Raw genomic sequence first — 19281 nt, 5'->3', positions numbered from 1 at the left:
GAAAGATGGTAACGATAACCCTATATGCGAGACAGAATAAGAGACACAGATGCATAGAACAATTTTATGGACTCTGAGGGAGAAGGTGAGGGTGGGACGTTCTGGGAGAATAGCATTGAAACATGTATATTATCATATGTGAAACAGAACACCATTCCATGTTCGATGTATGAGACAAGGGCTCAGGGCCGGGGCAATGGGATGACCCAGAGGGATGGGATGGGGAGGGAGGTGGGTGGGGGGTCCAGGAAGGGGAACACATGTAAACCCATGGCTGATTCATGTCAATGTATGGCAAAAACTATTAAATATTGTAAAGTAATTAGCCCCCAACTAAAATAAATAAATGTATAAAAAAAATAAAAAATAAAAAATAAAAAAATTTTATTGAAGTATGGTTGATTTACAGTGTTGTGTTTAACTTCTGCTGAACAGTGATGTGACTCAGTTATACATATACATATTCCTTTTCACATTCTTTTCCATTATGGTTTATCACAGGATATACTTCCCTGTGCTATACAGTAGGACCTTGTTGTTTATCCATCCTACACATAATAATTTGCATCTGCTAATTCCAAGCTCCCCATTTCCCCCACCCCCCACCTATCCACCCCCGGTAAGCACAAGTCTGTTCTATTTGTGAGTCTGCTTTATTTGTGAGTCTGTTTTTGTTTCGTAGATATGTTCATTTTAGATTCCGTATATAAGTATCTTTCCGACTTACTTCACCTAGTATCATAATTTCTAGTTGCATCCATGGTGCTGCAAATGGCATTATTTCATTCTTCTTAATGGCTGAGTAATATCCCTGTGTGTGTTTATGTATGTGTGTATTCATTATCCACTCGTCAGCTGATGGACACTTAGGTTGCTTCCATGTCTTGGCTATTGTGAATAGTGCTGCTATTCACAGCAGGGAATTCACAACATAAGGGTGCATGTATTTTTTTTCAAATTATGGTTTTGTCTGGGTATATATGACATGTACAACCCACAACTGGGACTATTAGATCACATGGCAACTCTATTTTTAGTTTTTTGAGGAACCTCCATACTGTTATGAAAGGCATTTTATAAAGAATGGTTCATACAGGGAATGGGGAAAGACCAAATGTGACTATGACAATCTTCAGGATCTGCTATCAAACCGCACCTGGCTGGGCTGTTGCAGGAAAAGCAACTTAGGGCAACATCTAACTGGCCCCTCTCCCTGTCTTTGATCTTGTCATTATGCCCATTTTCCACAAAGGCCTCTGGCCACCAGACAGAGCACGTCTGAGCCAGACACACCAACAGACAGCAGACACCATGAGCCTGCTGTTGGCCCACAGCTACGGGATACATCACAGCTCTGCATCAACAACCGACTTTCAGCATCCCCCACACCAGATCAAGGGGCTCAAGATTCAGTTGATCCACAATCCAACAAGAAACAGTTTCTAAGCTCTCCTTGGGTTTCTTTCTATGGGGGGTCTTGGGAGCCAGAGGGCAAGAAGCCCGTCGCCTCCAGGACAGCCAGTCTGGACTAGGGGTGCAGAAACACGGAGAGCACAGGAAAGCTCAATGAGCCCAGAGCTTTTTCTGGTCACACCCAACAACCCTCAGATCCGGCCTAAGAGTCAAAACAGCCGTATCTCTATTTTAAAAGAAAATACACGGACAAATCTTGAATTAACAGATAATGACGGTATGGAGTAGCCATCATAGCCAACAAGAGTCCGAAATGCATTACTTGGATGCAATCTCAAAAAGACAGAATGATCTCTGTTCATTTCCAAGGCAAACCATTCAATATTACGGTAATCCAAGTCTATGCCCCAACCAGTAACGCTGAAGAAGCTGTAGTTGAACGGTTCTATGAAGACCTACAAGACCTTTTAGAACTAACACCCAAAAAAGATGTCCTTTTCATTATAGGGGACTGGAATGCAAAAGTAGGAAGTCAGGAAACACCTGGAGTAACAGGCAAATTTGGCCTTGGAGTACAGAATGAAGCAGGGCAAAGGCTAATAGAGTTTTGCCAAGAGAATGCACTGGTCATAGCAAACACCCTCTTCCAACAACACAAGAGAAGACTCTACACATGGACGTCACCATATGGCCAACCCCAAAATCAGATTGATTATATTCTTTGCAGTCAAAGATGGAGAAGCTCTATACAATCAGCAAAAACAAGACCTGGAGCTGACTGTGGCTCAGATCATGAACTCCTTATTGCCAAATTCAGAATTAAATTGAAGAAAGTGGGGAAAAACCACTAAACCATTCAGGTATGACCCAAATCAAATCCCTTATGATTATACAGTGGAAGTGACAAATAGATTTAAGGGACTAGATCTGATAGACAGAGTGCCTGATGAACTATGGACAGAGGTTCGTGACAGAGTACAGGAGGCAGTGATCAAGACCATCCCCAAGAAAAAGAATTGCAAAAAAGCAAAATGGCTGTCTGAGGAGGCCTTACAAATAGCTGTGAAAACAAGAGAAGTGAAAAGCAAAGGAGAAAAGGAAAGATATACCCATTTGAATGCACAGTTCCAAAGAATAGTGAGGAGAGATAAGAAAGCCTTCCTCAGTGATCAATGCAAAGAAATAGAGGAAACCAATAGAATGGGAAAGACTAGAGATCTCTTCAAGAAAATTAGAGATACCAAGGGAACATTTCATGCAAAGATGGGCTCAATAAAGGACAGAAATGGTATGGACCTAACAGAAGCAGAAGATATTAAGAAGAGATGGCAAGAATACACAGAAGAACTGTACAAAAAATATCTTCATGACCCAGTTAATCACGATGGTGTGATCACTCACCTAGAGCCAGACATCTTGGAATGGGAAGTCAAGTGGGCCTTAGGAAGCATCACTACAGACAAAGCTAGTGGAGGTGATGGAATTCCAGTTGAGCTATTTCAAATCCTGAGAGATGACGCTGTGAAAGTGCTGCACTCAATATGCCAGCAAATTTGGAAAACTCAGCAGTGGCCACAGGACTGGAAAAGGTCAGTTTTCATTCACATCCCAAAGAAAGGAAATGCCAAAGAATGCTTAAACTACCACACAATTGCACTCATCTCACACGCTAGTAAAGTCAAGCTCAAAATTCTCCAAGCCAGGCTTCAGCAATACATGAATCGTAAACTTCCAGATGTTCAAGCTGGTTTTAGAAAGGGCAGAGGAACCACAGATCAAATTGCCAACATCCACTGGATCATTGAAAAAGCAAGAGAGTTCCAGAAAAACGTCTATTTCTGCTTTATTGACTATGACAAAGCCTTTGACTGTGTGGATCACAATAAACTGTGGAAAATTCTGAAAGAGATGGGAATACCAGACCATCTGACCTGCCTCTTGAAAAACCTGTATGCAGGTCAGGAAGCAACAGTTAGAACTGGACATGGAACAACAGACTGGTTCTAAATAGGAAAAGGAGCACATCAAGGCTGTATACTGTCACCCTGCTTATTTAACTTATATGCAGAGTACATCATGAGAAACGCTGGGCTGGAGGAAGCACAAGCTGGAATCAAGATTGCCAAGAGAAATATCGATAATCTCAGATATGCAGATGACACCACCCTTATGGCAGAAAGCGAAGAAGAACTAAAGAGCCTCTTGATGGAAGTGAAAGAGGAGAGTGAAAAAGTTGGCTTAAAGCTCAACATTCAGAAAACTAAGATCATGGCATCTGGTCCCATCACTTCATGGGAAATAGATGGGGAAACAGTGGAAACAATGACAGACTTTATTTTTCTCAACTCCAAAATCACTGCAGATGGTGACTGCAGCCATGAAATTAAAAGACGCTTACTCCTTGGAAGGAAAGTTATAACCAACCTAGACAGCATATTGAAAAGCAGAGACATTACTTTGCCGACAAAGGTCTGTCTAGTCAAGGCTATGGTTTTTCCAGTAGTCATGTATGGATGTGAGGGTTGGACTATAAAGAAAGCTGAGCACCGAAGAATTGATGCTTTTGAACTGTGGTGTTGAAGAAGACTTGAGAGTCCCTTGGACTGCAAAGAGGTCCAACCAGTCCATCCTAAAGGAGATCGGTCCTGGGTGTTCATTGGAAGGTCTGATGCTGAAGCTGAAACTCCAATACTTTGGCCACCTGATGCGAAGAGCTGACTCATTTGAAAAGACCCTGATGCTGGGTAAGATTGAGGGCAGGAGGAGAAGGGGACGACAGAGGTTGAGATGGTTGGATGGCATCACCGACTCAATGGACATGAGTTTGGGTGGGTTCCGGGAGTTGGTGTTGGACAGGGAGGCCTGGCATGCTGCAGCTCATGGGGTCTCAAAGAGTCAGACACGACTGAGCGACTAAACTGAACTGAACTGACGGTAACAGAATGACTCTCTATCTGAGCCCCTGCTGATGAAATGAAGCAAAGAACAACTTCTGCCCTGTGCTGTTAGGGAGAGCTGATAAATTCAGCACAATGTTCCTTAGGAACCCAAGGTCCCCGGGCATCTTTCCACATTCACTCAGCCTCTTCTTTCCAGATATGAGTGCTTGGGAGCTTTTTATCCTGCTGTAATATGGTCCCCTTCAGGCCTCTGCCTGAGCAGCAGGGAAACCATAAATGTTTGTGAATCAAGGTGAGATGTTCTTCTTGGGCAATGAGAAGCCCCAAAGCAAGCACCAGGGAAGGTTTAAAACCTCAGGACAGTCACATACACATGATCACTCAAAAAGTCTCTCCCATGGTGTTAAGAGTCTTATTAAACACGTTCTATTGACACCCCCAGGGCAATTCCTCAAATTGTGACAAAAAATGTCCACCTCTGAGGTTTTCTTACAAGTGTATAAGGATGCTCATCTTATACACTTTAAAGAAAACCTAGACAGTGCACCTGAATGAGAAGGAAGTCCAAATGGGAGGGTATATGTATACGTACAGCTGATTCATTTTGCTGTTTGGCAGAAATTAACACAACACTGTCAAGCTCCAATGAAAATTAATTTTAAAAAAGTGTGTAACGTGATAGAGCAATCAAATAGGGACAAAAAGATACTCCTTGAAAGGAGAACTGTTTTTCCATTTCCTAAGCCCTAGGCTAATCGCTTTCTTCAGAAAAGAAATCTGGACCTTTATTATGAAAAACACAAGCAAAAATCTAATTAGGTACACCCACCCAGATTCCTCTCTTTAGGAGAAACTGGTAAAATTGCAGAAATGATGGAGGAGCTGAGCTAAGAGTGAAGGCTATTGGTTTACACATGGAAAATACAGCTCAACAAAGTTCCAGGGCAGAGAATTCACTCATATGTTTATTGATTTAATGATGATATCAATATTATTATTAATGAAAATGAAAATTATTGAATGCTCACATGTCAGGGATTATGTGAAGTACTTTAGACATGTCTCACTTACTCCTAAAAACTATTAACACTAGGCTCCCTTTTCAGAAGCATACAATGAAGAATCCAAGAAGGCAAGACCTTGCACAAGGTCACATAGGTATTCTTTGGCAGAGTTGAACCTAACCCCAAATTGGTCCAGTTCTAGACCCTGAATTCTAAATTGTTACCCACCACTGCTTACTGCACACATAGGAGATAAGGGTGCAATAGAGGGGCTTGAAGGGAAACAAAAACTGGAGCTAGGAAACTTCAGTGGAGTCTCTGAAATGCTGTTCACTAAACGGCCAATAAACCTTAAAGATAATTTCAAGGAGCATTTCCTCAGCATTCCTTAAAACGGACCTCAAGGACACTGAGGGCACCAGAGAATCACGATGTATTTCTTACCATCCCAATGCCTTCAAATGCAAAAATGGCCGTGCCAAAGAACAGAGGGTAGGTCTTCCAGGAAGCCACCAAGGGGAGGTGGCTGGGGTCTGGGATATTCTGAAAGAGAGAAAACAAAATAGAGCAAAGGCTATACAGAGATTCATGATTTCAACCCCAGCATCAGACAGATCAAACTTTTCCTAAATCTAAGATTCTCTTAAGGGAAAAAGTATGACACTGTGACACCTGAGAGATAATTTGGGGTTGTGTGTAGCCTTTCTATTTTTTCCTTCAAGCCAAGAAAAGTCTACTTGCTTTGGGGAAACTCAAATGTTAGAGACTATACAAAAAGAATCACATTCTTTCACTAGGTGATCCCATCCCCAGAAATATAATCTGACAAGGAAAAGATGATTAAAATATGAAGAAAATTGAGCAAAGCCTTTGAATGGTAAGCAACAGCAAGCCTAAATGTTCCTGAACATCTGTAATGTTAGTGTACTGCACATCAACTAAACCACACTATTGCACTATTGCACTATTGCACTATTATGCACTATTTAAAAAGTACAAAGTGGGATAAATAGTACATGAAAAACTAATGAAATAATAGTGATAAAAATGTTTTTAAAATTTATATATTTACTATGATACAGTTACATAAATATTTCATTCCACACAGATACAGCTGGAAGAAAAGGTGGTAGGTTTTTAGATGAGTACTTTTCTCTTTTATCTCTACTTTCCTCTCTTTCTTTTTTCAAAAATTCTGTGAATCAGCACTTGGAAAATATTATTGACAGGCACATGACAGCAGTATTGGTACAAAGGGGGAAAAATAGCAAATGAGCATTTTAAAAAGAAGGCAAATAAAAACCAAGGCAACTGATAACGGCAGGTACAATGTACCTAGCTGGCTGACCAATGGCAAGATTCCCCAGTGATGGCCGGTATCAAAGGAGCAGGACTCAAGAGACAAAAGCTGCCATTCCTTCAGAATTTGACTTTTAGATTTAAAAATGTCTTTAAAACTGCCTTTTACAATGTTTTAAGGCTGATTTAACTACAGAGGTATCTAGATAAATACGGAGCCTGTTCTAACAGTGTGACGGAATAATGTCAGAGAACAAAAAAGAGAGCTACTATTAGTAGGTTTCTCTTTGAAAGATTTCAAAGCAATTATATTGATACTATAGTGTCCTTAAAATATGAAGAATTTTTAAAATACTTTCTTTTCCGAGCTCCTGCTAAGAAACCAGTTAGATCTCTTTATGAGAAGCACTGCAGTTCCTAGAATGAAGCTGCGACTAGTAAATATTTTTTTTGATGAAACATGAGGGTGAGATTGTCCTTTAATTCCCTGAGTCATAGTATAACTAGAGTTCCTGAAAACTGCCCAGGGTCATACATTGGGCTGAGACATCACAGAGGGAATTTCAAAATACACGTCTGGGGATACCGGTGTGAATGAGACCTGAAGAAGAAATGTATAATTTCACATACTTAATGATGTCTACTGCCTTATACCCCAAACAACTAAACGGAAAAACTTTTAATTTGCAAAAAAAAAACATACAAATTAAAATCAGGTCATTTCCAATATGTTATCTCCTCATTTGCACCACATTATCATGTAACTATAACAGCTTTTTGAGAAAATGCTGTTAAATGTACTTAAGGATTGCCAGATGTACTCCAATTATAGCAACTTTATTAACTGTGAAAAAATATGTCTCAGAATTAAGGATATCTGTGGTGGTCCAGTGGTTAGGATTCCACACTCTCACTGCCGAGGGAATGGGTTCGATCCCTTGAGCCTCCAGGTATAGCCATTAAAAAAATAAATAAATAAATAAAGAATTAAGGACATGCAGTGATAAATTAAGGACATGCACTGGGAGCCCAAATATTTATTGCGACTCTGCTCAGAACTGTGCCATTCGTCAGGCATGTGATGAAGAGACCTGCTCAGCTGGAAGGAGTCAACTGACTCCCTCCAATGGTGTGAGTCTGAGGGGCAAGGGCGCTGGTCACGTACATGCTCAAGGTTAGGAGAAAATTCAGGAAATTTGGACATTGGGGGATTTATCAAGACAAAGAGGGCAAGATACCAAGATGGGACAGCAGTAAAAGCAATGACAAAAACAACCAGAGGGACAGCTTTAGCCATATGCCACGTGAACAAGAAGCTGCTGTCCACCCAGCCTGACCACATTCTCCCCTCTCCAGCCCCAGTAGAGAACACTCCTGGGTCACAACACTCCTCCCCACTGAGCCCAGAGGTAGGCTCACAATCACTCTCAGGCCTCAGCAGGGCTGCCTCGTCCGAAAGCACAGGTTGTACTAGGCACAGACAGACCTCTGGACAGACACTTCTCTCAGCTGGGACTGAGATGCTATGGACCCTGTACTTCCATCCCTGTCCTCCAATCACAACGACCACAGCCCAGCTATCTGCAGTGGTATGAAATTAAATGTGGTGTCTACGTGAACTGGCCTCACTTCCTGTGTCTTTGAAAATGTTCACTGCAGCAAGTCCTAAGTACCGACTGAGATCTCTAATCATAAAATTAAATAATACATTTACTTATGCTTCCTTGTGTTAACTTAATGAGTCAAAGATAGGGGAAGAAACTCTCCAGAAACGGTCATTCAGGTGTTCACAGGTCCTCCTTCCAGTCCATTAAAAAAAACAGAACACAGACAGCTGTCTATTTAATGCTTTAGAAAATAGTTCTATAGGAGAAGAGTCCATATGTGCCACCCACCTGAAGGAAAAAACAGAGAATGCTCACTCACTACAGTGTTTATCTAAATTCATTATGTCATTTCCTCAGTATACAAAGTCATTGCATTCTATGACCCACTGGTTTCCTGGGAACCTCACCAGTGGGTAACTGGGTCAGTGGACTGTGAAAATGAGGTAATGCTCACCTGTCAGACTGGCCCAAATTAAAAAGATTGATACGTCCAGTGTGGCTAGCATGGGATGCTTATGAACTGTGGAAGGGAGTCTGTAAAATTGGTAAATGTCTTTTGGAAAAAGCAACTTGGCAGTATAAAAAATTCTAAAGTATATACTCTCCAGCAAGTGTACCTCCAGCTCCTCTGTATGCATATATTATATAAATACATGGAGGAGTATTTATACATGTCCACAAAAAGATAAGCGTAAGAATACTATCATAATACTGAAATAACACTAAGGTGATACATGAATCGACAGGCCACTGACTGGGGACTGGTTAAATAAACTACAAAACTATGGCACATTTATTCTCTGAGATACTATTTAATAATTTAAAAAAAAGAGGTAAAAACAGATATATCAACATGGAAAGCTTTCTGAGGCACTGTTAAAGAAAAAAACTAAGATAGATAAACACTATAGATAATAACTTTTTAAATTATGTTAAAAAACACAAAACCAATTTTCATTTTATGTATTTCTCTACATAGGAATACAGTATGTAAATGCATTCAAAGGACCTAGAAACACATGTAGCGGGACCCAGAGTGGAGGAGATTCAGGGTGGGGACATGCTGTTCACAGGTACTTGTGTTGTCTGTATTTTAATGAGTATGTATTGATAAGCTGTTTGGGGAATTACATTCAATATCAGGAGATGATGAAGGACAAGGAAGCCTGGAGTGCTGCAGTTCATGGGGTCGCAAAGAGTTGGACACAGCTTGGCAACTAAACAAACAAAAATCTTTCTTTAAAGTTATCCTTTTAAAGGGTGGTGGGGGAGGGATAGTTAGGGAGTTTGGGACTGACAGGTACACAATGGTATATTTAAAGTGGATAACCAATAAGAACCTACTGCATAGCACAGGGAACTCTGCTCAATAGTATGTAACAACCCAAATGGGAGAAGAATTTGAAAAAGAATACACATGTATATATATAACTGAATCACTTTGCTGTACACCTGAAACTAACACAATATTGTTAATCAACGATACTCCAATATAAAATACAAAGTTAAAAAAATAAAATAGAAGGGAAACATGGAAATAAAAATAAGACTCTCAGCCTGATCTTCTACCCATCCATATACAAATGTCCTCTCCTGCACCATCCCACAGGTCTGCCCACATGGGCTACGTGAAGGGGAATGATCACAGTATTTAGAATTCTGACAAATAAACACAAAACTGGAGTGGTAAAATAATAATATAATATTCCTTATTATATCATAAGATGATTCTTCTATTACTTAGTATAAACACATAAATCTTATAATATTTAAGAATCATCTTAATATTTTCTCTATTTTCCAATCTCATACAATGATCATATATTATCATCTAACTGGGAAAAAGTCTAAACTAGCGATCTCAATGGGGGTGATTTTGCCCTCCCTAGAGACGCTGGGCAACATCTAGAGACATTTTTGGCTGTCACAACTTGGGGAGCAGTTGCTGCTGGCACCTACTGGGTAGAGACCAGGATGCTGCCAAACACCCCGTGATGCACAGGACAGCCCCCGCCACAAAGAGTTATCCAGCCCAAGTGTCAACAGTGCCCGTTAAGAAGCCTTAATCTAAGTACACTGCTTGTAAGTAACACCCCTATTGACGCTCACTTCCTCACTTTGTATCTCTGATTATTTATAAGACACAGTGAGAAGGCTCCTACCTGAACAGTGAACTGGTAGATCATGACCAGGCTGACTGCCATGGTGATGTTGGCCAGCAGGGAGAAGACGGACAGGGCTCGGAGGTTCCTGACGAACACCAGCAGGACCATGAAGGGCAGGAACGTGAGCATGTAGAGTCTTGAGTCCATCGTGGGCGTCAGGATCACTGTCTCGTTGTTGTGGCAGTTGCTAGTGGTCCCATTGGCCATTTCTATCACCTAGAATGAAGGGGAAAGACAGAGACAGCCTCTCAAATGACAAAGGCCAGTGACCCTCCCACTGGAAGGGGCTCTAGGCTAAAGGCTCAGTGTGTGAACAAGGGTGTATAGGAGGTCAGTGGTCACGGAACCATCTTCAGAGATCTTCCTAATTATCATTAGCAACCCAACTGTCAGAGCTGGGATTGATCACATCGTACCTAAAGACAACAAAGGACTTTCCTGGTGGTCCATTGGTTAATAATTCACATGCCAACACAGCGGACATGGGTTTGATACCTGGTTTAAGAAGATCCCACATGCCACGGGGCAACTAGACCCATGCACTGCAACTACTGAGTCTGTGCTCTACAGCCCACGAACCACAACAAGAGAAGCCATCACAATGAGAAGCCTGAATGCCACAACTGAAGAGCCCCCACTCGCTGCAACTAGAGAAAGCCTGTGCTCAGCAACAAAGACCCAGCACAGCCATAAATAAATAAATAATAATAAAAAAATACAGATAAGAGGACAGCAAGACATCTTGAGGTTTCTCAACGTCCTAGGTCTTTAAATAAAATCAAACAATGCTGACCCTGTCCTATGTAAAGTATTAAGATCTCAATTCTCGTGCTGAACAAAATTGGCTTGGGAGGGATCCTAAACAGAAAGCCCACTCATCTCTTGCCATTCTTTTCACTAGGGCCTACCTGTTTAAAGTTGTCGGCCAGAAAGACAAAATAGATACAGCAGAATCCCAGCTGCGTGACGATTAGGAAGAAGTCCACAATGTGCCTGTGGGTGGGGAAGGAAGGAAGATAGAAGATCAAACAATAGAAAGTAAGACAGCCAGAGAGATGGGGGTTTGAACAGTGCTTCTTCCCAAGTCATCATAGACCCTTCCCAGCAGGTTACAAGGATGAGTCTGCCCTGATAAGAGGAGAAAGTGTGTCACTGGTCTAGAACCCTGGAAGAAGGTGAGGGAGGCGCTATCTGTGTGATTCCCAAGAACACCTTCCTGGCTGCATGCCAGGAATGCTACACGCAGTCAGGCAGGCCCGAGGCAGTCCTGAGACTGGACTGGCCGGAGTGGAGCACACACATAAGGACCACTGCCCAGTCCCTTGGCTACCCCTTCCCTGTGGCTCACCTGTCCCATCCCATCATGTTTGTCCTAAAGCTACAGGGAGCCCTTAGCATAAGAGCCCAAGAAATGGACCCCTTCACAGTCTCTTTCTATAACTTGGATCAAAACACCAACTAACTCTCACATAAGGACATGGAAAGAGATGTATCAAAACAGCCTGTGGTTGAAGCATGGTTACAACAACAACAGTTAGTGACAACCTAACTGGTCATCAAAGGGAAAATGCTTCAATTATAGGCCATTTTAGATGGAACAGTACACAGCAGGTAAAAAGAATATGTTAAATCTATGTGTGGCAAAACAGAAATGTGTAAAGACCTTTAACGAAAAAAAGTCCCACCGAGTTTCCAGTCAGAATGCATGGTATGGTAATTAGCGTAAAAAATGTGAGGAATCTGTAAGGTTTTTACATACTCAGAAAATTCCAGGAGAATATTCATGCAACTGTGACTATACTTTTACTCTTCACTCTATGTTTTTCTATCTCGTTCCAAAAAAAGCTGTTGTTGCTGCTTTTTTTTTTTTTTTTAACCATGAGCACACATTAATTTTATTAAAGGAAGGAAGGGAGGGAGGGATGTAGGGAGGAAGGGAGGAAAGAAAAAGAGGGGGAGGAATTGGGAGAGAGAGAAAGAGAGGAGGAGGAGAGAGAAAAAAACAGAGATGCAGAAAAGGAAAGGAGAGAGGAGAAGAAAGACTCAGTCAACAACCAACCAACCAACAGGGGTCACTTGGCAACTTGGCTTCTCCAGGCACAGAAAATGATTTTGCTGAAAGAATTACAGAAACCTGCATCACAGGAGAAAGCTTACTATGTGTGAAGGTAAAAGTCTCCCTATGATCACAAAAAGGAGTTTTTCTGGAGAACATTAATATGGTTCAATTTTAAAATAAGGTGGGAGGAACTTCCTTGGTGGTCCAGTGGCTAAGAATCTGCTGTGCAATGCAGGGGACTCTGGTTCGATTCCTGGTCAGAGAACTAAGATCCCACATGTCCTAGGGCAACTAAACCCATGCACTGCAATGAAGATCCTGCGTGCTGCAACTAAGACCCGATGCAGCCAAATAAATAAACATTAAAAAAAAAAAAAAGGATTCAGCCCTTGATGTTATCAGTTTTCTACGTCAAAATGTACCATTGCCTCAAACGAGAAACAAACAATAGAATACTTCTCTCCAGGTGTCTGAAAAATTACCAAGAAGAAATTTCCAAACACCTCCCATGTCAGCTCCTGAAACATCTCTTTCCTTAACAAACCCTTTTGCTCTAATTCCCCTCACCTCCCCCTTGAAGCCCTGCTTCTCCTGCCCAGTGCCCGGCCCTGAAAGCACCTATCAAGTGTGCTTCTCACTGGCACAGTGGACAAGAGCATCTTTAGGGTTCCTCCCCCTCGGGGCCCCTGTGGTGCACTGCTAGTTCCTGATACTCTCTCTACTGGTATACCCTATTCCTGACCTCTTGTTCTCAACAGATCTCCCACACATCTTTCTCCTTCTCCTGGAGAGCCAGGACCATGCAATATGGGGAAACCATCCTCCCTATACCTAGAACTGCTTTGTACCACTTACAAAAGTATGTTCAAATGTCTGTTGACCAAAAGAGGGGATAAAATACCATCACTGGTCACAGGCTGTCAAAGCTGGAAGAGCCCTTAGCTACCTTTCAGGCTAGTGCCCTCCTGTTTTACCAATGAGGAAACTGAGGCCCAGGGAGAGGAGTGGACACACAGCTCAAGGTCACACAAAGGTCACACACTGGCAGAGCTGAGCCCAAGCAACGTTCTTCCCACTAGCTACATGGTCTTCCACCCCTCACCACCCTATCTGAAGACCCCCACGCTGGTCAGCCACAGCCGCAAAGAAGAAGGAAACACATTACCTTCCCCAGTGCGCGTGGTTCCGGAGCCAGGAGACGGGGCTGGCTTCCAGGCTGTACATCACCGTATCCCCATAGTCCACAAAGGGCTTGTTCAGTCTGGGAGGAAGTGAGGGAGGGGAAGGGCACAGTGTGGGGTCAGACAATGACAATGACAGGACCAACAGAGCTCACGGAGACCCGGGCGGGTTCCCCACCTGCCACCCCAGACACATCACCAAGTCCTCAGTCTGATGCTTTCAAGGAGCATAAGTCTGAAGTCAATGGGACAGTTACTCTCCTTATAATTAAACAATCATCTGGTAAAATCTTTTCAGTGGGGTACATATTACAAAGCACATAAAACTAGAATATGGTCTCTGTACACTGGTTATAGGTTAGTGTGACAGATGACATATGTGTGTGCTCACTCAGTCATGTCCAACCCTTTGGGACCCCATGGACTGGAGCTCGCCAGGCTCCTCGGCCCATGGTATTTTCCAGGCAAGAACACTGGAATGGGTTGCCATGCCCTTCTTCAGGGGATCTTCCTGACTCAGGGATCGAACCCACATCTTCTGTGCCTACTCCAGGGGCAGGCGGATTCTTTACCACTGAGCCACTTGGGAAGCCCATGTGACAGATGACAACAAGCTAAAAAAGGGCACAGAAACTCCCAGAGAAAGGCCGTTAACGAGCAGCCACCTTCAGCTAGCAGTCGAGAGTGATGTGTGTTGAGTGCTCACTTCCGGCGCTGGTAACGCAACCTGGAAGGACAGTCTGTCACTCGAGAGGTGCATGGAGCACTCTCACCTGTAGCAGAAGTGGTGAGCGCACTTCACCAGGATATGCATGCAGTGCACCGCCACGAGGCCAATCACCAACAGGCTGAGGGGACCCATCTGTGGACAGGCGTTGCGGGCCAGGGAGGGAGAGACAGGCAAGCAGAGTTAGAACAGGAATTTGCACATGATCAAAACGTGACTAGGGTACCTTCCAATGATAGAACTTCCGGCAGGGCATTCGAGAAACAAACATGCTCACAGAGATTAGCTGAGCAGGAAGGGCACCCTCTGAACCTTGGCAGGCCTTCTAGACAATTAATCTCCCTGAGGAGAACGACACAGATTAGGCTGTTTCGAGACTGCTGCCTACTCAGCAGAATAGAAGGCTCCTGGGACTGTCTGGGAAGAAGAGACAGGCTAAGGGCTGGTGGGAGGGGGTGAGTTCTGTCTAGAGTAACGGCACAGGCCAGTCTTTAGCTAAGGACAAGTCCAGCCTCTGAGCCACCTCTAACTTTATTTATTTATTTATTTATTTTTACTTTTCCCATATAATTTTTTTAAGTTGATATGTTGTATTTTCATTTTTACTCAGTCAAGAATTTTTTTTTTTTCTGGCCTCAAGCCATATGGGATCTTAGCTCCCCAGTCAGGGTTTGAACCAGTGCCCCCTGCAGTGGAAGCACAGAGTCTTAACCAATGGACTGTCAGGAAATCCCCTATCTCCAACTTTAAAAGAAAGCAGAATGGCTTTGGACAGGCAGTCTATCAGGTGGAGAATCAAGAAAGTAAAAAAATAAGATTTTCAGAGTTGTCCATCTAAGGGCAGGGCATGGAAAGACTTCTGGGCATGGACAGAATTCTGTTATTCTTTAGTTAATATTATTGATGGGAATGGCCAGGACCACCTCCTTACCTCAAGTAGCCTCCATGAGGGCAGGAATCTTTGTTTCACTCACTAATAATAGTCTTAAGAATCTAGAACAGTGCCTGACACACAGCAGATCCTCAATACATACCTTTAGATGAATAAACCTGAACTCTGCTTTTTCTCAACTGAATTTGAAAAAGAAATGCTTCCCATTTCAAAATGTTTTACATGAAGTAAATTAAACACACACACCATCTCCTAAAATTTGTCACAATACTTCCCTGCACTGACGCAGACCCTTACCAAGATGCCTGCATTTTTCACCGCCAGAGGCAGCCCCAGGAGTCCTGTGCCAATGTTGCTTTTTAGCAGATGGATCAGGGTCTGGAACCATCTGAAGTGGGAATAAGGCAGACAAGGGCAGGTTAACAATAATAAGAGGTAACATTTATTGACTCACTTACCATTAAGCTAAGTGCCTTCATGAATCATCTCATTCAATTTCCAGCATGGCAGGCATATTCTTTACCACTGAGCCACCAGGGAAGCCCAGAACAACACTATGAGATAGGTATTGACTTCACTTGACATAGGATGAAGCAACTTGTTCAAGGTCACACACCTGAGTGTGAGCCTGGATTAAAACCCAGGCTGTCTAGCCCCTGAGCCCACTCTCCTAGTCACTGGGCTATAATGTCCATTCCCCAAGGCATCTCTGAGTTCACCTTGCTTAGAGATTGGACCAGAGGGACAGTATGGTGTCGCTCCTGGTGTATTGGTTTTCACCCTGAAACTTTTCACTATAAAGACTCAGATCCAGAATTGCAACAGAGGATTCCAAGCATAACTGTGAAGGACAGACACACTGGTGTGAGTAGAGAACGGGGGAAATAACAAAATAGAAGCCTCAAATCCCTATCAGAAAGTTTTATGTAACGTGAATAGAGTAAAAGTCATATGGTCCCACAGTCCCTGGTGTATTGTGTATTACAAAAAAAAAAGTCAAATGCCATAGAGTCCTAAGATTGGAGAAGCCCTCTTCAGACAGTCACCTAGTTTATCCTTCTGCCTTGAGAATAGTGTTTTCCCTTGTCTGTTATAGACTGTCCCTCTCAAGTTGCAATTGGAAAGCCTCTCAAGTGTCATTATTTTTTCACTTAACAAACACCATCTGTAATGTGCAAAACATTGTGTTAATACAATGGTGGAAATTGCATGGATCAGACGTGAACTTTAGTCTCTAGAAACTAATAAAGTCTGCAGGAAAATAAGGCGGACACATGAAAAAGATCAAACATGATACCACTTTGCCCCAGACTTTCTCAAGATTTGGTCCCTGGCACTGTCTTGAAATTCTTCTCCACATATAACCTAAATACCTCCTAAATGATGCTTCCACAAGTCTTCCAAACTGCAATTTAGTAGAAACTGAAAGCAAATCATGTGTTAACTTGTGGTGGTGGTTTAGTCACTAAGTCGTGTCTGATGCTTGCAACCACATGAACTGTAGCCCACCAGGGTCCCCTGTCCATGGGATTTTCTAGGCAAGAACACTGGAGTGGGTTGCTATTTCCTTCTCCAAGGGATCTTCCCAACCTAGGGATCAAACCAGGGTCTCCTGCATTACAGGCAAATTCTTTTCCATTGGGCCACCAGGGAAGCCCATTAATTTGTAAGAACTGTAATAAATAAGATCCATCTACACTCTCTGGAAAGGAATTTCACTCTCGGTAACCTCTCTCCCTCTACCTCCAGGAAGAAAATCTCTTGACCTTTCTACTGTCCCCAAGTTTCTCATGCAAGATCAAGAAAACCGCTTCAAGTCTGAACCAGAAGAGGCGAGTGTTCTCCTGGACTAAACTAAGAGATGGCAAGGGTCCAGGGCTGACTCCTCCATTATCAGAGGCCAGTGACCAGGAGATTATGAGCAGAATGATGCACCAGTCAAATTTCTATCTTGGCAAACGTTTAATCCACTTAAGGGCAAAGGTAAGCACTTCACCAAAACTACCTGCCTACCGGAGGCCTCCCCAAAACTCCTCTTGGCTGGGTTTCATAGGAGATCAGATCCCTCCAGCCCTGATTCTACCATTAATTCATTATGAAAATTCCCTTCCCTCCTCTGGGCCTATTGTCTCATATGAGAGGACTGGACCAGAACAGCATACTTAACTCTGAAACAGCAGGGCTCTAAGCAATTGACCAAAATTATTCTTTGTTAAAATAATTAATGTATTTATTTTTGGGTCTTCGTCAATGCATTCAGGCTTTCTCTAGCTGCGGAGAGTGGGGGCTACGCTTCAATGTGGTGCACAGGCTTTTCATTGCGGTGGCTTCTCTCATTGCGGAGCACAGGCTCTATGCGCATGGGCTTCAGTAGTTGTGGCACACGGGCTTAGATGTTCCGAGGAGTGTGGAATCTTCCCGGACCAGGGAATCAAACCCATATATCATGCACTGTCAGGTGGATTCCTATCAACTGTACCAAAAGGACTTCCAAAATTAAGCTTTTCACCAATGGCCACAAGCTGGGATTACCCAAAACCATATGAGTTATCACAGTATCAATTCCATGGACTAGAGAATCTTAACTACGGGGGTAAGAGGGAAAAATAAGCCTAGCAAATCATAGTTCTTATACTTTTTTGGCCTTAGGACCCTTTTCTGAACTTATAAATTATTGAGGATCCCACATAGTTTTTGCTTATATGGATTATATCTGCTGAGACATATATATATATATATATATATATATAAAATAAACTAAACCAAGAAACTTAAAAATATGTATTAATTTAAAATAACAATAAACTTACTACATGTTAATAAAAGTAACCAATTTTTAACAAAAAGTAATTCTATTTGCCAAAAAATAAAATAAAATATGAGAAGAAGCGCACTATCTTACATTTTTTGCAAATCTCTTTAATGTCTTGTTTGATAGCTGGATTATCTTCTGCATTCAACCTCTTGTGATACATTGCTTTGATGAAAGTCCCTGAAGAAAATCTGCCCTCACACAGATATGTAGTTAGAATGTATCTTAATAGCCTGTTCAGGCAACTGTGATATTTTTTCTTTGATACTACATCAAAACTCAACACACATAGTTTCTTAGGAGTTAGTTGTAATGTGGAATCTGACCTTTTCATACTCTGCTATGTGAAAATACACTGGCGATCTTGCTCCTTGAATAGATGTTTTACCCACACGTGATTTCCCAACATCACACTTTGGCCATATGGGAGATACTGGTTCCTTGAGCTACATGGATCTTTCAAATGCTGGCACATTTCATTATACGACATTAAAAAAATCACATTCATTTGTATCATCCCTAATCTCATTAGACAAGTCTTTACATAAAGGGAAGCTGTCAAGGTCACAGTGCTGGATATGAGTTTATTTTTTCTGATTTTGCTCAAAAGCTCAAATTTCACTGTTGGCAACAAATAGTACTGTTTTTTTTTTGGCTGTGCTGGATCTTCACTGTGGCTCAAGAGCTTTCTCTAGTTGCAGCATGCTGGCTTAGTTGCACCTGCGGCATGTGGGATCGTAGTTCCCCAGCCAGGGATTGAACTCGCGTCCCCTGCACTGAAAGGCGACTTTTTAACCACTGGACCACCAGGGAAGTCCCTTAATAGTTTTTCCTGAGGTAACGGTCTTATTACTTTCATTTTCAAGAAAATATCTGCCAAGTACTCAGATCTGAATGACCTACAGTTTCCTAGTTGTTCAGCAGAAGTATTTCGTATGCACTTTCCATTTTGTCACACAAAATATTAACAAAATATTCTGGACTGAAAGGTCAAGATTTAATAAAATTAGTGATATGACTGCTTCATCAAGGGCATGCTTAAGTGAAAAATACAACAATGATGAGCATAATTTGGTGTTACCACCATGATGCATGCTAAGGCGCCAGCAATTTTACTCATCATTGCTTCTGAACCATCAGTGCAAATGTCAACACAGCGAAAAGACAAATCACATCTAGTATTATTATGAAAACAGTTTTGACTTCGTGGGCTTCTTAAAAT

General features: G+C 42.2%; 1 protein-coding gene across 20 annotated transcripts in view; it reads right to left on the bottom strand.

The window, feature by feature from the left end:
- Nucleotides 1-19281, bottom strand: part of SLC36A1 (solute carrier family 36 member 1) — a 326176-nt gene that overhangs the window by 276904 nt on the left and 29991 nt on the right. For 17 of the 20 annotated variants that reach the window (XM_081495962.1, XM_081495958.1, XM_081495963.1 and 14 more), the window contains 6 exons: nt 15545-15635; nt 14402-14490; nt 13613-13708; nt 11297-11381; nt 10386-10604; nt 5762-5860 (listed from right to left, as the gene is read on the bottom strand). In XM_081495962.1, the coding sequence (XP_081352088.1) occupies nt 5762-5860; nt 10386-10604; nt 11297-11381; nt 13613-13708; nt 14402-14490; nt 15545-15635 (679 nt within the window). The remainder of the gene's footprint in view (nt 1-5761; nt 5861-10385; nt 10605-11296; nt 11382-13612; nt 13709-14401; nt 14491-15544; nt 15636-19281) is intronic. The other 3 variants (XM_081495970.1, XM_081495968.1, XM_081495969.1) reach the window with 1 other exon arrangement.

Source organism: Giraffa tippelskirchi, chromosome 6, assembly GCF_054371585.1.
Source record: "Giraffa tippelskirchi isolate mGirTip1 chromosome 6, T2T-mGirTip1v1.2.pri, whole genome shotgun sequence".
Taxonomy (NCBI): Eukaryota; Metazoa; Chordata; class Mammalia; order Artiodactyla; family Giraffidae; genus Giraffa; species Giraffa tippelskirchi.
Note: the sequence above shows the minus strand (reverse complement) of the source record. Positions and strands in the feature narration are given on the sequence as shown.